Raw genomic sequence first — 16562 nt, 5'->3', positions numbered from 1 at the left:
GTGTGTGTGTGTGTGTGTGTGTGTGTGTGTGTGTGTGTGTGTGTGTGTGTGTGTGTGTGTGTGTGTGCACTTTCATGCAGGTACACCGTCTGCCCGTCCAAAGACACCCCGCTCTCCCCTGCAGCCCGGGACCTGAGACCTGCCGACGCCCCCCCGTCCTTCCCCCTCCCCCCCTCCTCCCCCTCCCTCTACAGGACCCTCCCCACCTCCCCCTCCCTCCCGCTGCCACTCACGCTCCCCCTCTCCCCGGCGCTGTCCGACACCACCAAGACCCTGGAGGGCCTGTCCCTGTCCCGGGGCCACCACGAAGGCACCGCCCCCCTGCGGGCCCTCGCCAACCCCCCCGCCAAACGCAAGCTGCTGTCCAGGAGCCACCGGGGCCAGTACTTCAGCGGACCGCAGCGCTGGCTGCGCAGCTATGGCGGAGAGGCCCACTCCTTATCCGAGGGCGTCTACACCAAGCAGCCGGAGCCCGACCTGCCCCCCCAGCAAGGCACCACCTACATCAGCCACGCCTCCTGCGTGCTGGAGAGCCGCAAGGGCCGCCACCGAGAGCCCCGCCCCCACGTCCGCAGGATCTTCGTGGAGCCCTGCAGAGAGACGCCGCCGCCGCCGGGCCCCGAGTCAAGCGGTCCGGAGGAGGAGGCGAGGGAGGGCGGGGGGGCGAGGGCCCCCGGCGTGTCGGTGGTGGTGGAGGGGGAGGAGCCCGAGGGGGGGGCCGCCGCCGCCCAGGAAGTGGACTCGGATGACCAGACCAACGCTCAGGTGTCTGAGATCCTGAGCAGCACACTGTAGGGCGCCACAGTGAGTAAACTGTGTCCCAGCCCCCCGCCCCCCCGCCCGCCTTCAGACTGGACTTGAAAAAAAAAAAAGTTGCTGGTTCAACTCCGCCCTCTCCTCAGCACCCGATGGCTTCGACTGTTACCCCGGAAACTATCAATGCCACGACGCAGCGAGGGCCTCCTGGCTGAGCTTTGCACACCACCAAAAATAGGAGAACACAGAGCAGGAGGAGGAAGAGGAGGAAGAGGAGGAGGAGGAAGAGGAGTAATAAGAAGAGGAAGAGGCGTCTCTCCTGCTGAACTCTGGTGTTACTTCAGAATATTTCAGGAGCATGAATCTACTTGAAGTCAATGTGACGTTTCGCTCGTTTGTGGTTTCCCGGTGTCACGTTTAGCTCCTCCCCCCCCGACTGTCCCGTCAGCTCCTGATTGGTCCGTTAGTCGCTCGGTTGATTTTACGATCCCGACTTGAGGAAAACAGTATTTTTGTACTCTGGGTGTGACGTCGGACGGGAACTGTAGGTAGAGCTGTTATGTTTGGGTTGTGTTTTTTTGTTTTGTTTTGTTTTTTTGTCTATTTTAATGTTAAAATTTTGTGGGCATGAAGTTTGTCGTTGTGGGTTTGTTTGTTTTGAGTCGGGTCTTTTGGTCCAGTTCAGCATGACCGTGTCGGCCTTCGAATCGTGTTGTTGTTTTGACTTTTACTTTGGGCCCCGCCCACGTTTCACCGCAGTCTGCCACATGATTTGGATTGAGTTTCATACATTTCTGCTCCAAATCTAAATCAGTTAACTGAAAGCATATACAAGTTTTTATTTGAAGCCTGGTTCAAACCATTTCAAGTTGAATTAATCCAGGTTGATTTTCCCACGTTGTACCACACTGTGGAGTTAAAGCCAATGAGCCAGCGGTACGTGAAAGAGCGCGAGCGGCTCAGTTTACTATCTACGTCACCGTCACGACACCAGATATTGTTTTGTTTGTTTGTTTTCTTCCCGTTCTGTGAGTATTCCGACACATTTCCGTAGTTTCATATTTATTTTGGCGCGCTGACTCGCGCACTGACCAGCTTCGTTCTGTATATTTTGGCTTCATTTATACAAACTGGAGTTTATTTATGAATTTTTTTATTTTTTTTTTTTAAGCCTGTGAACTCACAGGATTGGATGTATTTTAACCACTGAAATAAACTCATGTTGTGCACTTAAACCTCAGTTGGTCTTCCGTCAGTCTGCGTCTCAGACTTCCCACAGTTCCTCTGTACTTCTGTACGACTTGATCGCCGACGATACCCATCAGCCACCTTCTAACAACCAGAAGAATGAAACAACTCTTCAAGTTTGTAAGTCCTGATTAAAGTTATGATTTATCATAAGTTTTAAGGCTTTTGTCTGTAAATTGGTAAACGTCTCCCTCGGAGAAATATCCACTCTGATCACGTTTCTGTTAGTTTACGTCTACTTATATATGCCTCATTCCATCTGTGTGCATGTTTCAGCTCTTGGGCCCCCTGCTGGTGAAAACAGGAGCTACAACAGTTTCTTCATTGTCAGGGTTTATTTGAAATCCCTTCACATGGCGGCGGCGGGGGGGCACACACAGCCCCCTCGGATAGATATCACATGAAAAAAGAACATATTTACAGGTATAAATTAACACACATCTTCATCCTAAAGACAGCGCCACCTTTTGAAATGGTACAAAACAGCGAGCAGTCCATCTGTACTGTGTAGTGCAACAAATACTGTGGTCAATAATACGAGTCGTCACACCTTTGGCCCAAACCACTGAAAGACGAGAACAAACATCTGGAAACACCCACAACACTTCTCCTCCTCTTCTTCTTCACGTAGAGACGCGTCGCGCTGAGCGAGGCCGCGGGCGGACGGAGGCGACGCGAGGCACAGGTGAGGCGGACAGAGCGGGATGGCGGGCGAGCGTGAAACCACCGGTCGTCATGGTGACGTGTTTAGCACCGCTGAAACTCTCTTGAGAAGAGAGACGGCCGGGGGGTTTTTCGAACGTGGGGCCCTGTGAACGTGTTGCAGTTTGTCAATCAGACGTCTGATTGGATCGGGCGCTGCAGGAGTGGGCGTGGCCATCAGATACCGGAGTGTATCCGTGTGTGTGTGTGTGTGTGTGTGTGTGTGTTTGGCTCGGAATGCTGGGAGTTGTGGTGTGCCCGGGGGTTCCCGGTGCGGCGGCGGGTCAGTGACTCGGCTCGGTGAAGAACCCCACGCTGGTCGGCGACTCCTTCACCGTCACCGTGATGAAGTTGGCGGTGACGTCGGTGACGAAGACGTGCTCCAGGAGGCTCCGCGCCGGCCGCCAGTCCGTCTCCGTGTCCGACTCGGCGGCGGTGTTCCCCAGGCTCGGGCGGCTGTTTCTGGGGAACAGGGCGGCGTGCTCCGACTCGCTGCTGCTGCTCTCGTCCGAGTCGCCGGCGCTCAGCTCCGGCAGGCTGCGGCTCTGCGCGCCGAGTCCATGCTTACGCTCCTCCGGCCGCTGTCCCGCCAACAGCTTCTCCTTGGCGCGGCCCGACTCGGCTCCGCCCCCGGCCGGCGGGCCGCAGCGCTGCCCTCCGGCCGGTGCGCGACTGTCTTTGGCGACTCCTTTCACCAGCATCCCGCCGCCACTCCGAAGGCTGGTCCTCGCCACGGCGGCGGCGCCGGGGCCTCCCGGCAGGCTGCCGACGCTCTGCAGGTTGAGCGCCCGCAGGCTCAGCGCCTGATTGGCTCGGTCCCGCGGCGTGGCGGTCGCCGCCGTCCTGGACAGACCCGAGCTCTGCTGCTTGTGGGGGAGTGCGGCGCTCTGGCCGCCGTCCTGCCTCCTCTGGCCCGGCGCCGAACGCTGCTGCGCCGCCGTCTGCCCGCCGCCGAAGCCGGCGTGCAGGGCCGCCGACCCCGAGGCGCCGCCGTGTTTGAGCGGGGACCCCCTGAAGGCGGCGGCCTCGGAGGCAGGCCGCTTCAGGTCCAGCGAGTTCTTGCCGTGCGAGGCGGCGCCGGCTCGGCCGTGCGGGGCGGGGCCGCACGGCGAGCGGCCGCTCCACGCGCAGCCGAGGGGGGCGGGCTTGGAGGGCGAGAAGGAGGACGAGGAGGAGGAGGACGTCGTGTGGGACGACGCCTCCACCCGGGCGCCGCGGCTCAGCCCGGTGTAGGTGAAGCTGGCCGGCTGCAGCGGCTTCTTCACGCCGGGCCAGGCGTCGTCGCGGGGGCCGCGCGGCGCCTGCTGGTGGCGGGGAGGTCCTGGGGGGGGAGGGGGCGGCGGGGGGGGGAGGGGGAGGAGGAGGGGGAGGGGACGGGGCGGGCCGGCCCTTGGCCTGCCGCAGCGCCCTCAGGTCCGGGTGCAGCGGCTTCCTGCCGCGCTTCTTCTTGCTCGGCGGGTCGGGTTTGGCCAGCAGGATCTGCGGCCTCTTCTGGGGGACGGGGGTCAGCCGGGGGCTCGGCTTCGCCTTCTTGCCGTGGTCTTCGTCATCCTCCTCCTCTTCATCTTCCTCCTCCTCCTCCTCCTCCTCCTCTTCCTCCTCTTCCGAAGACGACGCGGAGGAGGAGAGGCCGGAGGAGGACGAGGACGAGCGGCTGTCCTTGGTGACGGCGGGAGCAGGAGGCTGGAGGGACAAGACAGGAAGTGACGATGTCACGTTGTCACCTTCAGTCCACACAGTTCTCATCGTAGTGTTTTTTTTTTTTTTCTTGAAACAATCTGCTCTGACTTGTCTTTTCACATTGAAACATTTCAAGAACTTCTGCGTTCAGACCATGTGTCATCTGCAGGTGGCGCCATCACACTGAGTTAATCACGCTGTTTACCTAATATTTCAAGTCGTTTTGTTTTTTTAAGACAAGGTTTTCGTTTGCTTGGCAACATTTTGAAAACAATCGTATTAGCAGCATGTCGGGCCACCAATCCGTGTTGTTTATGTAATGCAGAAGAACTATTTACTGCGTCCCGGGAGCGCTTTGCGCAGTCCGTTTCCACGGTAACGAAGTGTTTTCAAAAAAGTTCAACCCTGGGAGACGTTGTTTTAAAAAGTTGTGTTTTCGGTCTCCCAACGACCCAAAAACGCAACGAAACGTCTGCGTTTTCACATGAAAACTAAACTTTTCACTTAATAATGTAGAAAATATCACAGAGGAGAAGACGTGGGGAGCAGAAACTCTAAATATTCTAAACATCTTAAGGAATTAAATCTGAATAAATGCAGTGTTAAAACGGGTAAAACTATTTACCAGAATCTTCCGAGGTCGTCCTCTCGGCCTTTTTCCCTTTTTCTGAAACAGAAGTTCTCGCTCTTGTTCTCTGGAAAGCAGAAGAGAGTTCAGAGGCCGGCGGAGGCGGAGATAAACGCCGCCGGGTTCGGAGGCTTCGCTCACCGTTTGTGAAACGCCGCCAGGAGCCGCGGGTCCAGGATGTTCTCCTCCGGCTCCCAACTGTTGTGTCTGGAAACAAGACGACACTGATTCAGTCCTCAAGCCGTCTAATGTGCTTCACCGCCACTCGACAAGAAAACACAGACAGGAGACGGTTTCTATGACGACGAAGCTGAATTCTCAATAGACGCTGGAGCTGCAAAGCATGCTGTGAAGTGGAATTCTTCTGGGTCCAGTCAATAGTCCTTGGTCTACTCTTTGGACCAAGTCCAGTCCCTGGTTTAAGTTAAGTCTGTAGTCTGAATTGAGTTGTAGTCCCAGGCCCAGATTAAGTGCCTGGTCCAGGTTTAAGTCCCTGGCCTGTTTCAGGTTCCAGGTCCAGTTCTTGTCCCGGGTCCAGGTTAAGTCAAGGGGGGTCCAGGTTTAAGTCCCTGGTCTGTTTTAAGTTCCAGGTCCGGTTCTTGTCCCGGGTCCAGGTTAAGTCAAGGCGGTCCAGGTTTAAGTCCCTGGTCTGTTTTAAGCTCCAGGTCCAGGTTTAAGTCCCTGGTCTGTTTTAAGCTCCAGGTCCAGGTTTAAGTCCCTGGTCTGTTCTAAGTTCCAGGTCCAGGTTTAAGTCCCTGGTCTGTTTTAAGTTCCAGATCCAGGTTAAGTCAAGGGGGTCCTGGTTTAAGTCCCTGGTCTGTTTTAAGTTCCAGGTCCAGTTCTTGTCCCGGGTCCAGGTTTAAGTCCCTGGTCTGTTTTAAATTCCAGGTCCAGTTCTTGTCCTGGTCCTGGAATTAAATCCAGGTTCAGCTCGAGTCCCCAGTCCAGGTCGTGTTTCCCGGTCGTGCAGGACCAGCAGTCTTCCTCTCCTCCCGGTCAGACTCTGGATCCGCAGCCGCAGCTGGAGCGGTGAGCGGCGGGCAGACGCGGCGGGACTCGGCCGCTGCTCCGCGGCGTGCGGGTCTGGCTAGTGGGTGGAGGTTCTGTCGGGAGGGGGCAGGCAGCTGGCTCGGCTCGCCTCGCCCCCCCTTGTACGGGTATAAAACCTCCCCCGGTGGAACGAAGCGCCCGCAGCGGCCGCTCATTGTTCGGTGTTTGTGTGTTAGCCGCGGTGGCTAACGCGCAGCTAGCGGCGGCTACTCACTTGGACGACCAGCCTCTCCACTTCACCAGATACTCGAACTTCCCCTGCGGACGACAAACACACGTGAGACCGGGGCCGCGGGCTCCTCCGCGGGGCGGGACCGGCTCCGGGGAGCCGCGCTTACCTTCCTGGGCCGCTTGCTGAGGATGCACTCCGCGTCGAATACCTGGCCGACGGTGACCCCCTCCATGACTGCCGCAGCCCCTCCGCACGAGCTGCAGCCGCGCTCTGACCCCGCGCGGCCGCCGTAGCCGCCTCGCCGTCACCGCGATGATCCGCCGTCGGTCGATTATTCGAATCGAATTCAGATTGAAGCAAGAAACTCTGTCCTGAAATCGACATTTGGTTTATTTATGAGGAAATCGAGCCAAAAATCACTCAAAACTGTATTTTTTTATTTATATAATTGTGAAACAATATTCATATTTTAATATAACAGCCACATATTCAAAGCCACTTAGTCCAAGACCAAGACACAACAGAGACTTTAAGATGCCAAGGACCACTCTTGAATCGACAACATTATATTTACAATAAAGTCAAAAAATAAATCAAGTCTAATATAACTTATTTGAATTCCACAAATGTATTCTTAGCGTAAAAAGACGCTTCAGTTGAGTCACACATTTCATAGAAGTTTAAACGGGGATAACATGTGGATTATATATTACTATTATTATATAATAAAAATCTGTATTTATCATCTGTTTCTTTATCACTTTTTATTTAAAGTTTGGTCAAATAATCAATTTTGTGTGTGTGTTTACATAGTTTTATGTTACGTTTGATTAATGCTGAAATTATTTGAACGAGTTTTATAAATTCCAAACTACCTACGTGTTGTAGTGTATAATATACAGTATATCTATTATAGATAGATAGATAGATAGATATAGATATAATGGCTATACATATTTTATTTTATATACACATGATTGTTGTGTTTTATAAACATGTTGGACATGTTTGGAGTTTGAATGGTTTGAAATTGTGCGAATGCGGAACCTTTCAGCGCGAACCAGTCGGAGCTTTTATTATGTAACACCGAGTGTTTGGTAAGTGACAGCAGGAGGAGGTGAAGGAGGAGCAGCGAAGAGGAGGTGAAGCACCGTGGAGCTCCTCTCTTATTACAGGTATTCATTCGGTTTATTTGTTTATTTCGTAGTGAAACTGATAAACAACACATTTGTGTTTGGTTTCCGGTCTTTGTGCGCGCGGAGCTCAGAGTCCACACGCCGGCGGCTTCATTTATTTTTCACACAATGAATGAGATAGTCCGTAGAAATCAAGTCAAACTCGAACCTTTACCGTGAGTTTCTTCTTTGTTACTCGAGCTGAGTCTCGTTAGTCGAGAATCAAACTGATGACTTAAACAGTTTATAGTCTGAAACACTCTATACCTTTTAAAAGTCCTTTATGGTTCAATTCAACTCAATAAAACTTCACAATTTGAAGTCCACATTGCACTACAGTCAAGTTCAATAATTTTTTTCCCCTCTTAAATAGATTGCTTTGTGTTTTATCTGATTCTTAACTTTTTTAAATTGAATTTGGGTCATTTTTAACTTTCAGCTCCTTAATAGTACAATATTTGTTATTATCATGGTGATAAATATTGTAATAGCAGGTAAACATGAGATGTGAGTGGACGGAATGTTGAATTATTGTTAATTTTTTTGTTTGTTTGTTTTTAATGGACTGTGTTTGTGGTTTACGTTGCTGTAATGGCTGCAGGTGCTTGTCCAGGTGTTGTCCAGCTGTTCTCGGCTCTCCCGGGCCTCAGGTGTGACTGGTTGCGGCGATGCTGCTGCCCCTGCTGCTGCGGCGCCCCGCGGCCCCCGTGCTGCTCCCGCCATGCGTCCGCGCGCTCTACGGCGGCGGCGCTCCGAGACCTCCCGGCCAGCTCCTCCTGCGGCGGAGGCTCCTCCCCCGGGTCGGCGCCCCGAGCCGCGGCCGGCGGAGCCGCAGCCAGCAGGAGGAGTGGAGGACCCGCAACAAGACCGTGCTCACCTACATCGCGGCCGCCGGCGTGGGCATGATCGGCCTGTCGTATGCCGCCGTGCCGCTTTACCGCCTCTACTGTCAGGTAGGGTCCAGACACACCTCCTCACCCCTCCTTGCCTCTGAACCTCCACCTCTCTGACCTACCGCGTGTCCCGCAGGCCTCCGGGCTCGGCGGCACCGCGGTGGCCGGACACGACACCGAGCTGGTGGCGACGATGACGCCGGTGAAGGAGCGCGTCCTCAAGGTGACGTTCAACGCGGACACGCACGCCAGCATGCAGTGGAACTTCCGGCCTCAGCAGACCGAGATCTACGTAAGCCCCAGTCGCACCGCTTCCTGTCCTCGCCCGCCTCAATACGCCTCTTTGTGAGCCTCAACCAATCAAGAGTCTCACAACTGTCCCGCGATGGCGTCCCCGTCAAAACTCCTCCCCCTTCACGTCTGCTTTCCCATCCGTGTGCAGGTGGTTCCAGGTGAGACGGCGTTGGCGTTTTATCGAGCGAAGAATCCGACAGATAAAGCCATCATTGGCATTTCGACTTATAACGTGGTTCCATTTGAGGCCGGACAATATTTCAACAAGATCCAGGTTCAGTTTCTATCCACTTCCTGTCTGCTTCCTGTTTACTGCCCTGTCTCAAACCGGAAGATTTTAAATGTGACGAAAACAGAATTTAGAAAAGTCAAAGTGTGTGTGTGTGTGTGTGTGCGCAGTGCTTCTGCTTTGAGGAGCAGCGTCTGAACCCCCACGAGGAGGTGGACATGCCAGTCTTCTTCTACATCGACCCAGAGTTCGACGAGGACCCGCAGATGGCTCGTGTGGACACCATCACGCTCTCCTACACCTTCTTCGAGGCCAAAGAGGGGCAGCGGCTGCCGGTGCCGGGCTACGCCTTCAGCTGAGGCCTCCGCCCACTCGCCACTCATGAGGGGACGGAGGGACGTAAAACAAACCCCTCGAGAGAGACTGGAGTGGACGCACCGAGAGCGTTATCGGCTTGGGGGGAACATGCAGACTCCAAACATTTTCTGTGCTGCGAATCTGCTTTTTAAAGGACAATTTCAGACTGAAAAAAAGAGAATGTGAAGAAAATGTGGAAAATTACGAGGTTTTTTTTTCTGAACAGAAACTGAATCCGAAGACAAACGTTCAGACGTCAGAGAGCTTCAGTCCATCACAATCAACCTGCACGTTCAATGTCATTTCTCAGAAACAATCTACATTTATTGGCAGATTATTTTGCACATAAATCATATATTAAACTATTAACTGGAAAAAACTACTTCGGGGCATTTTTGAAGTCACAACAAATGTTTATCATTTACACAGCAGCCAGACTGCCTAAAAGCTTCACTGTAACTTTACTCAATTTAGAGAGCTGAAGGCTTCAAGAGGGACATTAGTCGGGAACCAGTGATGTGGATAATACTTGTAAAAAAAACTGATAAATAACTGCAGAAAAAAACAATCATAAAAAAATGAAATGGTTAAAAATAAACATTGAATTAAAAACAAATCAAAACAAAACGTTAAGAATTAACATAACACATTTTTTTGGAAGTGAAAAGTATTTTTTTAACGATAAATAGGGAAAATTTAACAAAAATGTCTAAAATCGAACAAGTAAAAATAAGTACAGCTATTTTGAGACTTCTTCGTCATCGCGCTCAAGTTATCACGTGACCTGCGGTATACGGGCGAACAGCAGAGGGCAGCACCGTGCCACGGCAGCACTGAGTCCTCCGGACCGTCCGCAGCAGGAGCAGAAGAAGAACAAACCAGCGAAGGTTAGCTGTGTTGTTAGCATTAGCCCCGCACCCTGTGCAATTTTTCCGCGCTTCTGCGCAACCTGCGGGAGAATTTTCTCCGTGCAAACGGTAACCGCAGTCCGTCCTGTCTGTTTTCATCCACAGCAGCGAGAAACGGTGTTTGTATCGGACTGTCTGCGGACTGTTTCCCTTCACTGCAGGCAGATTCTGGAAGTTTCTGTCAGTTTCCACTTAGTTTCAGTCACGTTCACCCTCGGATCAGTTAATTTATACTTCCTTAATGATTGAGTAGAACATAAGCTACAGTCTGACGTGTGATTCAGGCTTTCTGGTGTGATGGAATGCATACAACTTCAGTTTGCTCTCTTCCTGTCTCTGTTTTGATTTCCCGTATTTATGGTCTGTATTTAATTTAAGTTCTTTCAAACGTCTGTCTGATGTATTTCTGCTTCTTGTCAGTACAGTGGGATTCGGTTTCCCTCTAGTTCCTGTCACATTTTTGACCATTACAGTCTTATTTCTGTATTTATCTCCACATTTCTGTTGATTCATGGTGGATATCCTGTCTTTTCAGGCATATTTATTTGAGTTATGGCCTGATTTTGCGTTGTATTTGTATGACCCACGTACATCTTTAGTGTAATTGAGTGTATTTTAGGAAGAAAAAAAGAAAGTGTAGATTGATCCCCTTCGAGATATAACTTCTCTGCATTTAACATATCCTATTCATAGTTAACCATAACCTTATACATGCATGTTTACAGTCAGATTTCTGTTTGTGATCTGCAGGCAGGATGTTGCTCTGCCACTGGTGGTGGGTCCAGGTTCTCCTCGTCACCTCCTGCTCGGCCCACAGTGACTTCTTCACCTCCATCGGTGAGTAAAATCCTCTCGTGTCTGTGAAAGTGCAGCTTCTGTGTCGCTCAAAGTGTCATGGAGTTGTGGCGTCAAGCTCAGCCGTGTGTTTTACAATTGTTGTTGCTATTTTATCTGTCATTGTCTCCTGCTTGTCACGCTTTCCATACTTGGCCCCGTCGCTCTGTGTCAACGGGTTTAAAGGTGCTATACAGTTACAATGTGATTGTTAGGTTGAGGATGTTGTTTAGTTTGTGAGGCGCTCAGTGTGTAGTTGTGGTCTCAGGTCACATGATGGACCTTCTGTCCACGGAGAGGGAGCTGGTGACCTCGCTGAAGGACTACGTCAGAGCCGAGGAGGACAAACTGCAGCAGGTCAAAGAGTAAGTGTGAAACACGCACAGCCCCGCCGGAGTGTCCAAAACCTGAAGTGTGTGTGTGTGTGTGTGTGTGTGTGTGTGTGTGTGTGTGTGTGTGTGTGTGTGTGTGTGTGTGTGTGTGTGTGTGTGTGTGTGTGTGTGTGTGTGTGTGTGTGTGTGTGTGTGTGTGTGTGTGTGTGTGTGTGTGTGTGTGTGTGTGTGTGTGTGTGTGTGTGTGTGTGTTACTCCAGGTGGGCGGACAGACTGGACGCTCTGTCTACCGAAGCCTCCCAGGACCCCGAGGGATTCCTGGGTCACCCGGTGAACGCCTTCAAACTGATGAAGAGGCTGAACACGGAGTGGGCGGAGCTAGAGAGCCTGGTACTGACGGACGTTTCTGACGGTAAACAAACACACACGCACACGCGCGTTTGTTTTGAACGTGACGACGAAGACACGGAGTCCACGGAGGTCAAGTGTTCTTCTCCCGTGCCGTTCCAGCGTTCATCTCCAACCTGACCATCCGCAGGCAGCACTTCCCCAACGACGACGACCAGACGGGGGCCGCCAAAGCTCTGCTGAGGCTGCAGGACACCTACCAGCTGGACACGGACACCATCGCCAGCGGACAGCTGCCGGGTCGGTGCCACTTCAGACGTGTCGTAATCCACCCGCCTGGTGCACGTGCCACCTGTTGCCTGACCCCGCCCCCTCCCTCCCTCCCTCCGTGGCCTCCTCAGGCTCCTCCCCCCCGCGCAGCGAGCTGACGGCGGGGGACTGCTACGACGTGGGGAAGGTGGCGTACTCGGAGGCGGATTACTACCACACGGAGCTGTGGATGGCGCAGGCCCTCAAGCAGCTGGACCGCGGCGAGCCGGCCGCCGGCGTGGACGCCGCCGCCATCCTGGACTACCTCAGCTACTCGGTGTACCAGCAGGGGGCGCTGCAGGAGGCGCTGGACTTCACCAAGAGGCTGCTGCAGCTCGGTCAGCTGCGCACGGTGCAACACCGCAGCCTTTTTTTTTGATATTTTCTCCTTTAACGATGAAATAGATCGACAGAGTTGTTTCTCCTAAACTGTGAGAACTTTTTAAACAGCCTGAAACAATGTAGACGATTCAAGTCAGAGTTTCTTGATCCTGATCTAAAAAACCTGCCGCAGCTCCAGTGTAAAGTGTTTCATAACTTCGGTCTCACCGACTCTGGACTCTTCCTCCCGTTAGACCCGACGCACCAGAGAGCCAATGGCAACCTGAAGTACTTCGAGTTCCAGCTGGCCAAGCAGAAGGAGGGGGAGGGGGAGCAGCTGGCGGCGCAGAAGGCGGAGACCCGCGGCCGCCCGGTCGACTACCTCCCCGAGAGGAGGAAGTACGAGCAGCTGTGTCGAGGGGAAGGAGTGGAGATGGTGAGCAGAGACGTGATGCGAGCAGCTGGTTTGTTATCTGCTCTGTATGGAGGGGTAGTTGGTGTGGAGGGTAGTTTGCACGATGGCGCCGCAGTGTAGAACAGCAGGCCTTGAAGCAGGTGGATCAGATTGACGCGAGGTAGAACGAGTCGACGACTCGCATATTCGGCTTTTGGTTTGAAATTTCAGCATGAACCTAAAATGCACCAAGTGAATTCAATGTGACCATCTCCAGATGTTAGAATGTCCAATTCTACAATGTTTCCTGGTAATTATTTTTGGTCGGATGATGCTGAACTTGACTCTATTACACGCCTGTTTAGACTCCTCGCCGGCAGAGCCGCCTCTTCTGCCGTTACTATGACAACAACCGGCACCCGCGGTTCGTGATTGGCCCGGTGAAGCAGGAGGACGAGTGGGACCGGCCCCGCATCGTCCGTTACCACGACATCGTGTCGGACAGGGAGATAGAGAAGGTCAAGGAGCTGGCCAAACCCAGGGTGAGTCCCAGCCTCCGTGACCTTTGACCTCTGTGGCATTCACCCCTTCATTAGGTCCCCCGCCCACAGGTGAGAGGATGAAGGTCCTCCAGCACTGAGGGAGACACCTGAATACCGGACCCCCACTGACCCAGGCAAACATGGAGGCCAGTCCATCATGTAGCGGTTTCAGCGTCACAAAAAGTCATCTTGATACTGGGAAGGAAACTGGTCTGACACCAGTCTGAATCTGGTCTGATAACAGTCTGAATGTTGTCTGAAACTGGTCTGACACCAATCTGAATCTGGTCTACAACTGGTCTGATAACAGTCTGAATCCGGTCTAAAACTGGTCTGATAACAGTCTGAATCCGGTCTGAAATTGGTCTGACACCAGTCTGAATCCTGTCTGAAACTGGTCTGATACCAGTTCCAAACTTGTGTGAAACCAGTGTACGAACCAGTCTCAAACTACACTTGTTGTTAACAACACTTCCAACAAGCAGTTTGAAACCAGTTCAAACCAGCTTCACTCCAGTTTGTGTGGTCAGAGCCTGCAGTCGGGTATAATGACCTGATCTGAGTAGTTTCATGTTCCTGACATCATGTCATGTGGTCGCCCTGTATTCAGGTGGAGTACCACACACACACACACACACACACACACACACACACACACACACACACACACACACACACACACACACACACACACACACACACACACACACACACACACACACACACACACACACACAGCCTTGTGTCTCCCTGTAACTGTCGGCTGATTGTCTCCACAGCTGCGTCGAGCCACCATCTCTAACCCGGCCACCGGCGTGCTGGAGACGGCCCACTACCGCATTAGCAAGAGGTAAGATCTGGCGGGGGGGGGTCAGTGGGTGGGGGGGGGATTGATGTGCTGCCTCACCGACGCCAATTTATCTGCACCAAACCCACCTCAGTCCTCCATGTCCTCCTGCGTCCTGCCCCGTTGTGTCTCCCTGGAGTCCCTGAGCCGCTGTCCCCCTCTGTCCTCGCAGCGCCTGGCTCGGGGCCTTCGAGCACCCGGTGGTGGACGAGATCAACCAGAGGATCGAGGACGTGACGGGACTGGACGTCTCCACGGCCGAAGATCTGCAGGTCCCCCCCCCCCGTCTCTCTCCCTACGACTCATCAACTCTTTCCAGTTTGTCCCAAAGGCCCCTTTGCACTGATGTTTCCATGCTTTTGATGCAGGTGGCAAATTATGGCGTTGGAGGCCAGTACGAACCACACTTTGACTTTGGACGGGTCAGTGAACAATTTGCTTCGGTCACGTTTTAGCAGCAGCGAAACTTTATTTTGTTAATTTGTTCATCGAAGCAAAACGTTTGAACAAACAGGTTAAATTTTTAGAGGGAAATTGTATTTAATGAATTTTACTCTTTGTTTCAATCATTTTTTGTTATTTTGGTTATTGTGTCTGCGATTAAAGTATTTCTATATTTTGTTAATGAATTTATGAAATGAACATTGTTTTTACCCCCTATGCGTTTTGTTGTTTCTGTAGAAAGACGAACCCGACGCCTTCGAGGAGCTCGGGACGGGAAACCGGATAGCAACCTGGCTGCTTTATGTCAGTGTGTGTGTCTGTATATGAGTGTGTGTGTGTGTGTGTGTGTGTTTGTGTTTTGACGTTCACTTGCTAACATCTCCTCCGTCCTGCAGATGAGCGACGTGCAGGCAGGGGGCGCCACAGTTTTCACTGACGTTGGAGCTGCTGTTTGGCCTAAAAAGGTTAAGAAGGGGCCTAAAGAAGATTGGGGAGGGGGGGGGTCAAAATAAACCTGGAACCATTAAAAGTGTGTGTTTGTGTGTGTTCAGGGTACAGCGGTGTTCTGGTACAATCTGTTTCCCAGTGGAGAAGGAGATTATGGCACTCGTCACGCTGCCTGTCCGGTATTGCTCGGAAACAAGTGGGGTTAGTCTCACACACACACACACACACACACACACACACACACACACACACACACACACACACACACACACACACACACACCTTTCTGAAATGTGACTATTTTCAGTCTTATTATTTGTGTTTCACTGCTCTGACTGCACTTCCTTTTTCTTCATCCAGTTTCGAACAAATGGATCCACGAGCGGGGGCAAGAGTTCAGGAGGCGCTGCAGCCTGCAGGAGGTGCAATGACCTCCTCTACCCCTTCTGTTGCACCTCCTGCGCACGTGTGCGTGTGTGTGTGTGAGGACTGTGGTGTGTTCACTGTCTGGAACAAAGCACCAGAAAAGAGTCGATTTCTCTGCAGCTGTGAGATAAAAACACTTTCTGCGTGTGTGTGTGTGTGTGTTGCAGTAGTAACGACTATGTGATTGATCCCAGGTGTGTGTGTGTGTGTGTGTGTGTGTGTGTGTGTGTGTGTGTGTGTGTGTGTGTGTGTGTGTGTGTGTGTGTGTGTGTGTGTGTGTGTGTGTGTGTGTGTGTGTGTGTGTGTGTGTGTGTGTGTGTGTGTGTGTGTGTGTGTGTGTGTGTGTGTGTGTGTGTGTGTGTGTGTGTGTGTGTGTGTGTGAAGTTGGGTTCCACCTGGGCAGGTGAGCAGCCAAACACGGACACACAGTCACCAACAGACCTTAAATACTTCCAGATTTGGAGGAAACGTATGGAAAAACATGTAAACGCCACTCAGAAAGGCCCAGATTTAAACCCACAACTTCCTGTGAGGCGGTGACTCAACCACGACACCTGGTCTTCAAAGTTTTGGTTTTTAAAATCTTTCTTCAACTCTACTGCTGTTACCTGTTGATCCACTGGGGGCAGCGTCGCTTTGATGATGATAATGATGATGAAGGAGGTGACTGTCACAGAGAAATATTCCTGGTTGGGGATTTTTTTTAAAGATTTTCCTCCTCGGAACCTTTTGGGAACCTGCTGTTTGAGCGCGGAGTGGTTTTTATTGTTATTTCTGATAGCAACGATGTTTTTTTCGTTTTATTTGTGGAGCACTTTACATTTGTGAATCTCAAACTGTGGTGCCTTCAGATGGTCTCTTTATTTATGAGGCCTCTGCTCTGCTTTGGAAAAGATGTTAAAAGGTGTGTCGTTTGTATGTTGTAGACACTCTTGATCTATGAAAACAGATCTATAATCTGTGTTAGATCCATGATAACAGATGAAGGATGAAGTCTCACAGCTGCAGTCTCCTTTGACACCTCTGCAGACTGTTCAATTATAGGTTACCATTACTGTTACCATGACGACCACACTCCTCTGTTCTTATTTATTTATACTGTTTCAATAAAATCTTTTAACTTGGCAACTTTTCGTGTTGATAGAAATAATTGAGTCATAATTTACTTTTTTTTAAAAACGCATCCGAATTCAAAGACAAGGTCACAGTTTGTCGATCGTGGTTCT

General features: G+C 51.7%; 4 protein-coding genes across 5 annotated transcripts in view; 3 read left to right on the top strand and 1 right to left on the bottom strand.

Moving 5' to 3' along the window:
- Window positions 1-1985, top strand: part of ankfn1a (ankyrin repeat and fibronectin type III domain containing 1a) — a 29092-nt gene extending 27107 nt beyond the window's left edge. Inside the window, exon 21 of the mRNA XM_080516870.1 lies at window positions 81-1985. Within this exon, the coding sequence (XP_080372996.1) occupies window positions 81-795 (715 nt within the window). The 3' untranslated portion in view covers window positions 796-1985. The remainder of the gene's footprint in view (window positions 1-80) is intronic.
- A 353-nt stretch (window positions 1986-2338) lies between these two features.
- LOC308145310 (chromobox protein homolog 2-like) lies at window positions 2339-6511 on the bottom strand. The gene is given in 6 exon segments (XM_080516698.1): window positions 2339-4055; window positions 4057-4389; window positions 5012-5081; window positions 5156-5221; window positions 6279-6322; window positions 6403-6511. Coding segments are annotated over 6 exon segments (1644 nt in total). The 5' UTR covers window positions 6469-6511; the 3' UTR covers window positions 2339-2990.
- An 818-nt stretch (window positions 6512-7329) lies between these two features.
- cox11 (cytochrome c oxidase assembly homolog 11 (yeast)) lies at window positions 7330-9523 on the top strand. The gene is made up of 5 exons (XM_080517260.1): window positions 7330-7411; window positions 8013-8364; window positions 8441-8596; window positions 8747-8872; window positions 8998-9523. The coding sequence occupies exons 2-5, from the start codon at window positions 8080-8082 to the stop codon at window positions 9184-9186; spliced, it is 756 nt and encodes a 251-aa protein (XP_080373386.1). The 5' UTR covers window positions 7330-7411; window positions 8013-8079; the 3' UTR covers window positions 9187-9523.
- A 532-nt stretch (window positions 9524-10055) lies between these two features.
- Window positions 10056-16464, top strand: LOC308145694 (prolyl 4-hydroxylase subunit alpha-1-like). 2 transcript variants are annotated; one of them, XM_080517203.1, is made up of 15 exons: window positions 10056-10161; window positions 10843-10929; window positions 11195-11291; window positions 11519-11670; window positions 11769-11906; window positions 12008-12253; window positions 12491-12672; window positions 12996-13172; window positions 13952-14022; window positions 14192-14291; window positions 14388-14441; window positions 14701-14766; window positions 14859-14927; window positions 15015-15111; window positions 15271-16464. In XM_080517203.1, the coding sequence occupies exons 2-15, from the start codon at window positions 10848-10850 to the stop codon at window positions 15339-15341; spliced, it is 1602 nt and encodes a 533-aa protein (XP_080373329.1). In that variant the 5' UTR covers window positions 10056-10161; window positions 10843-10847; the 3' UTR covers window positions 15342-16464. The 2 variants fall into 2 exon arrangements, with proteins under 2 accessions (XP_080373329.1, XP_080373328.1); XM_080517202.1 differs by having other exon boundaries at window positions 14192-14441.
- Window positions 16465-16562: the final 98 nt, after the last annotated feature.

Source organism: Blennius ocellaris (genome assembly GCF_963422515.1).
Source record: "Blennius ocellaris genome assembly, chromosome: 21".
NCBI classification, from domain to species: Eukaryota; Metazoa; Chordata; class Actinopteri; order Blenniiformes; family Blenniidae; genus Blennius; species Blennius ocellaris.
Note: the sequence above shows the minus strand (reverse complement) of the source record. Positions and strands in the feature narration are given on the sequence as shown.

What these genes read in the sequence shown, in the direction of transcription:
- cox11 (XM_080517260.1), top strand. Translation starts at nt 8,080, where the DNA reads ATGCTGCTGCCCCTGCTGCTGCGGCGCCCCGCGGCCCCCGTGCTGCTC. An exon ending in TTTACCGCCTCTACTGTCAG is followed by an intron (nt 8,365 to 8,440) that starts GTAGGGTCCAGA and finishes CGTGTCCCGCAG; the next exon opens with GCCTCCGGGCTCGGCGGCAC. An exon ending in CTCAGCAGACCGAGATCTAC is followed by an intron (nt 8,597 to 8,746) that starts GTAAGCCCCAGT and finishes ATCCGTGTGCAG; the next exon opens with GTGGTTCCAGGTGAGACGGC.
- LOC308145694 (XM_080517202.1), top strand. Translation starts at nt 10,848, where the DNA reads ATGTTGCTCTGCCACTGGTGGTGGGTCCAGGTTCTCCTCGTCACCTCC. An exon ending in AAACTGCAGCAGGTCAAAGA is followed by an intron (nt 11,292 to 11,518) that starts GTAAGTGTGAAA and finishes GTGTTACTCCAG; the next exon opens with GTGGGCGGACAGACTGGACG. An exon ending in CTGCTGTTTGGCCTAAAAAG is followed by an intron (nt 14,928 to 15,014) that starts GTTAAGAAGGGG and finishes GTGTGTGTTCAG; the next exon opens with GGTACAGCGGTGTTCTGGTA.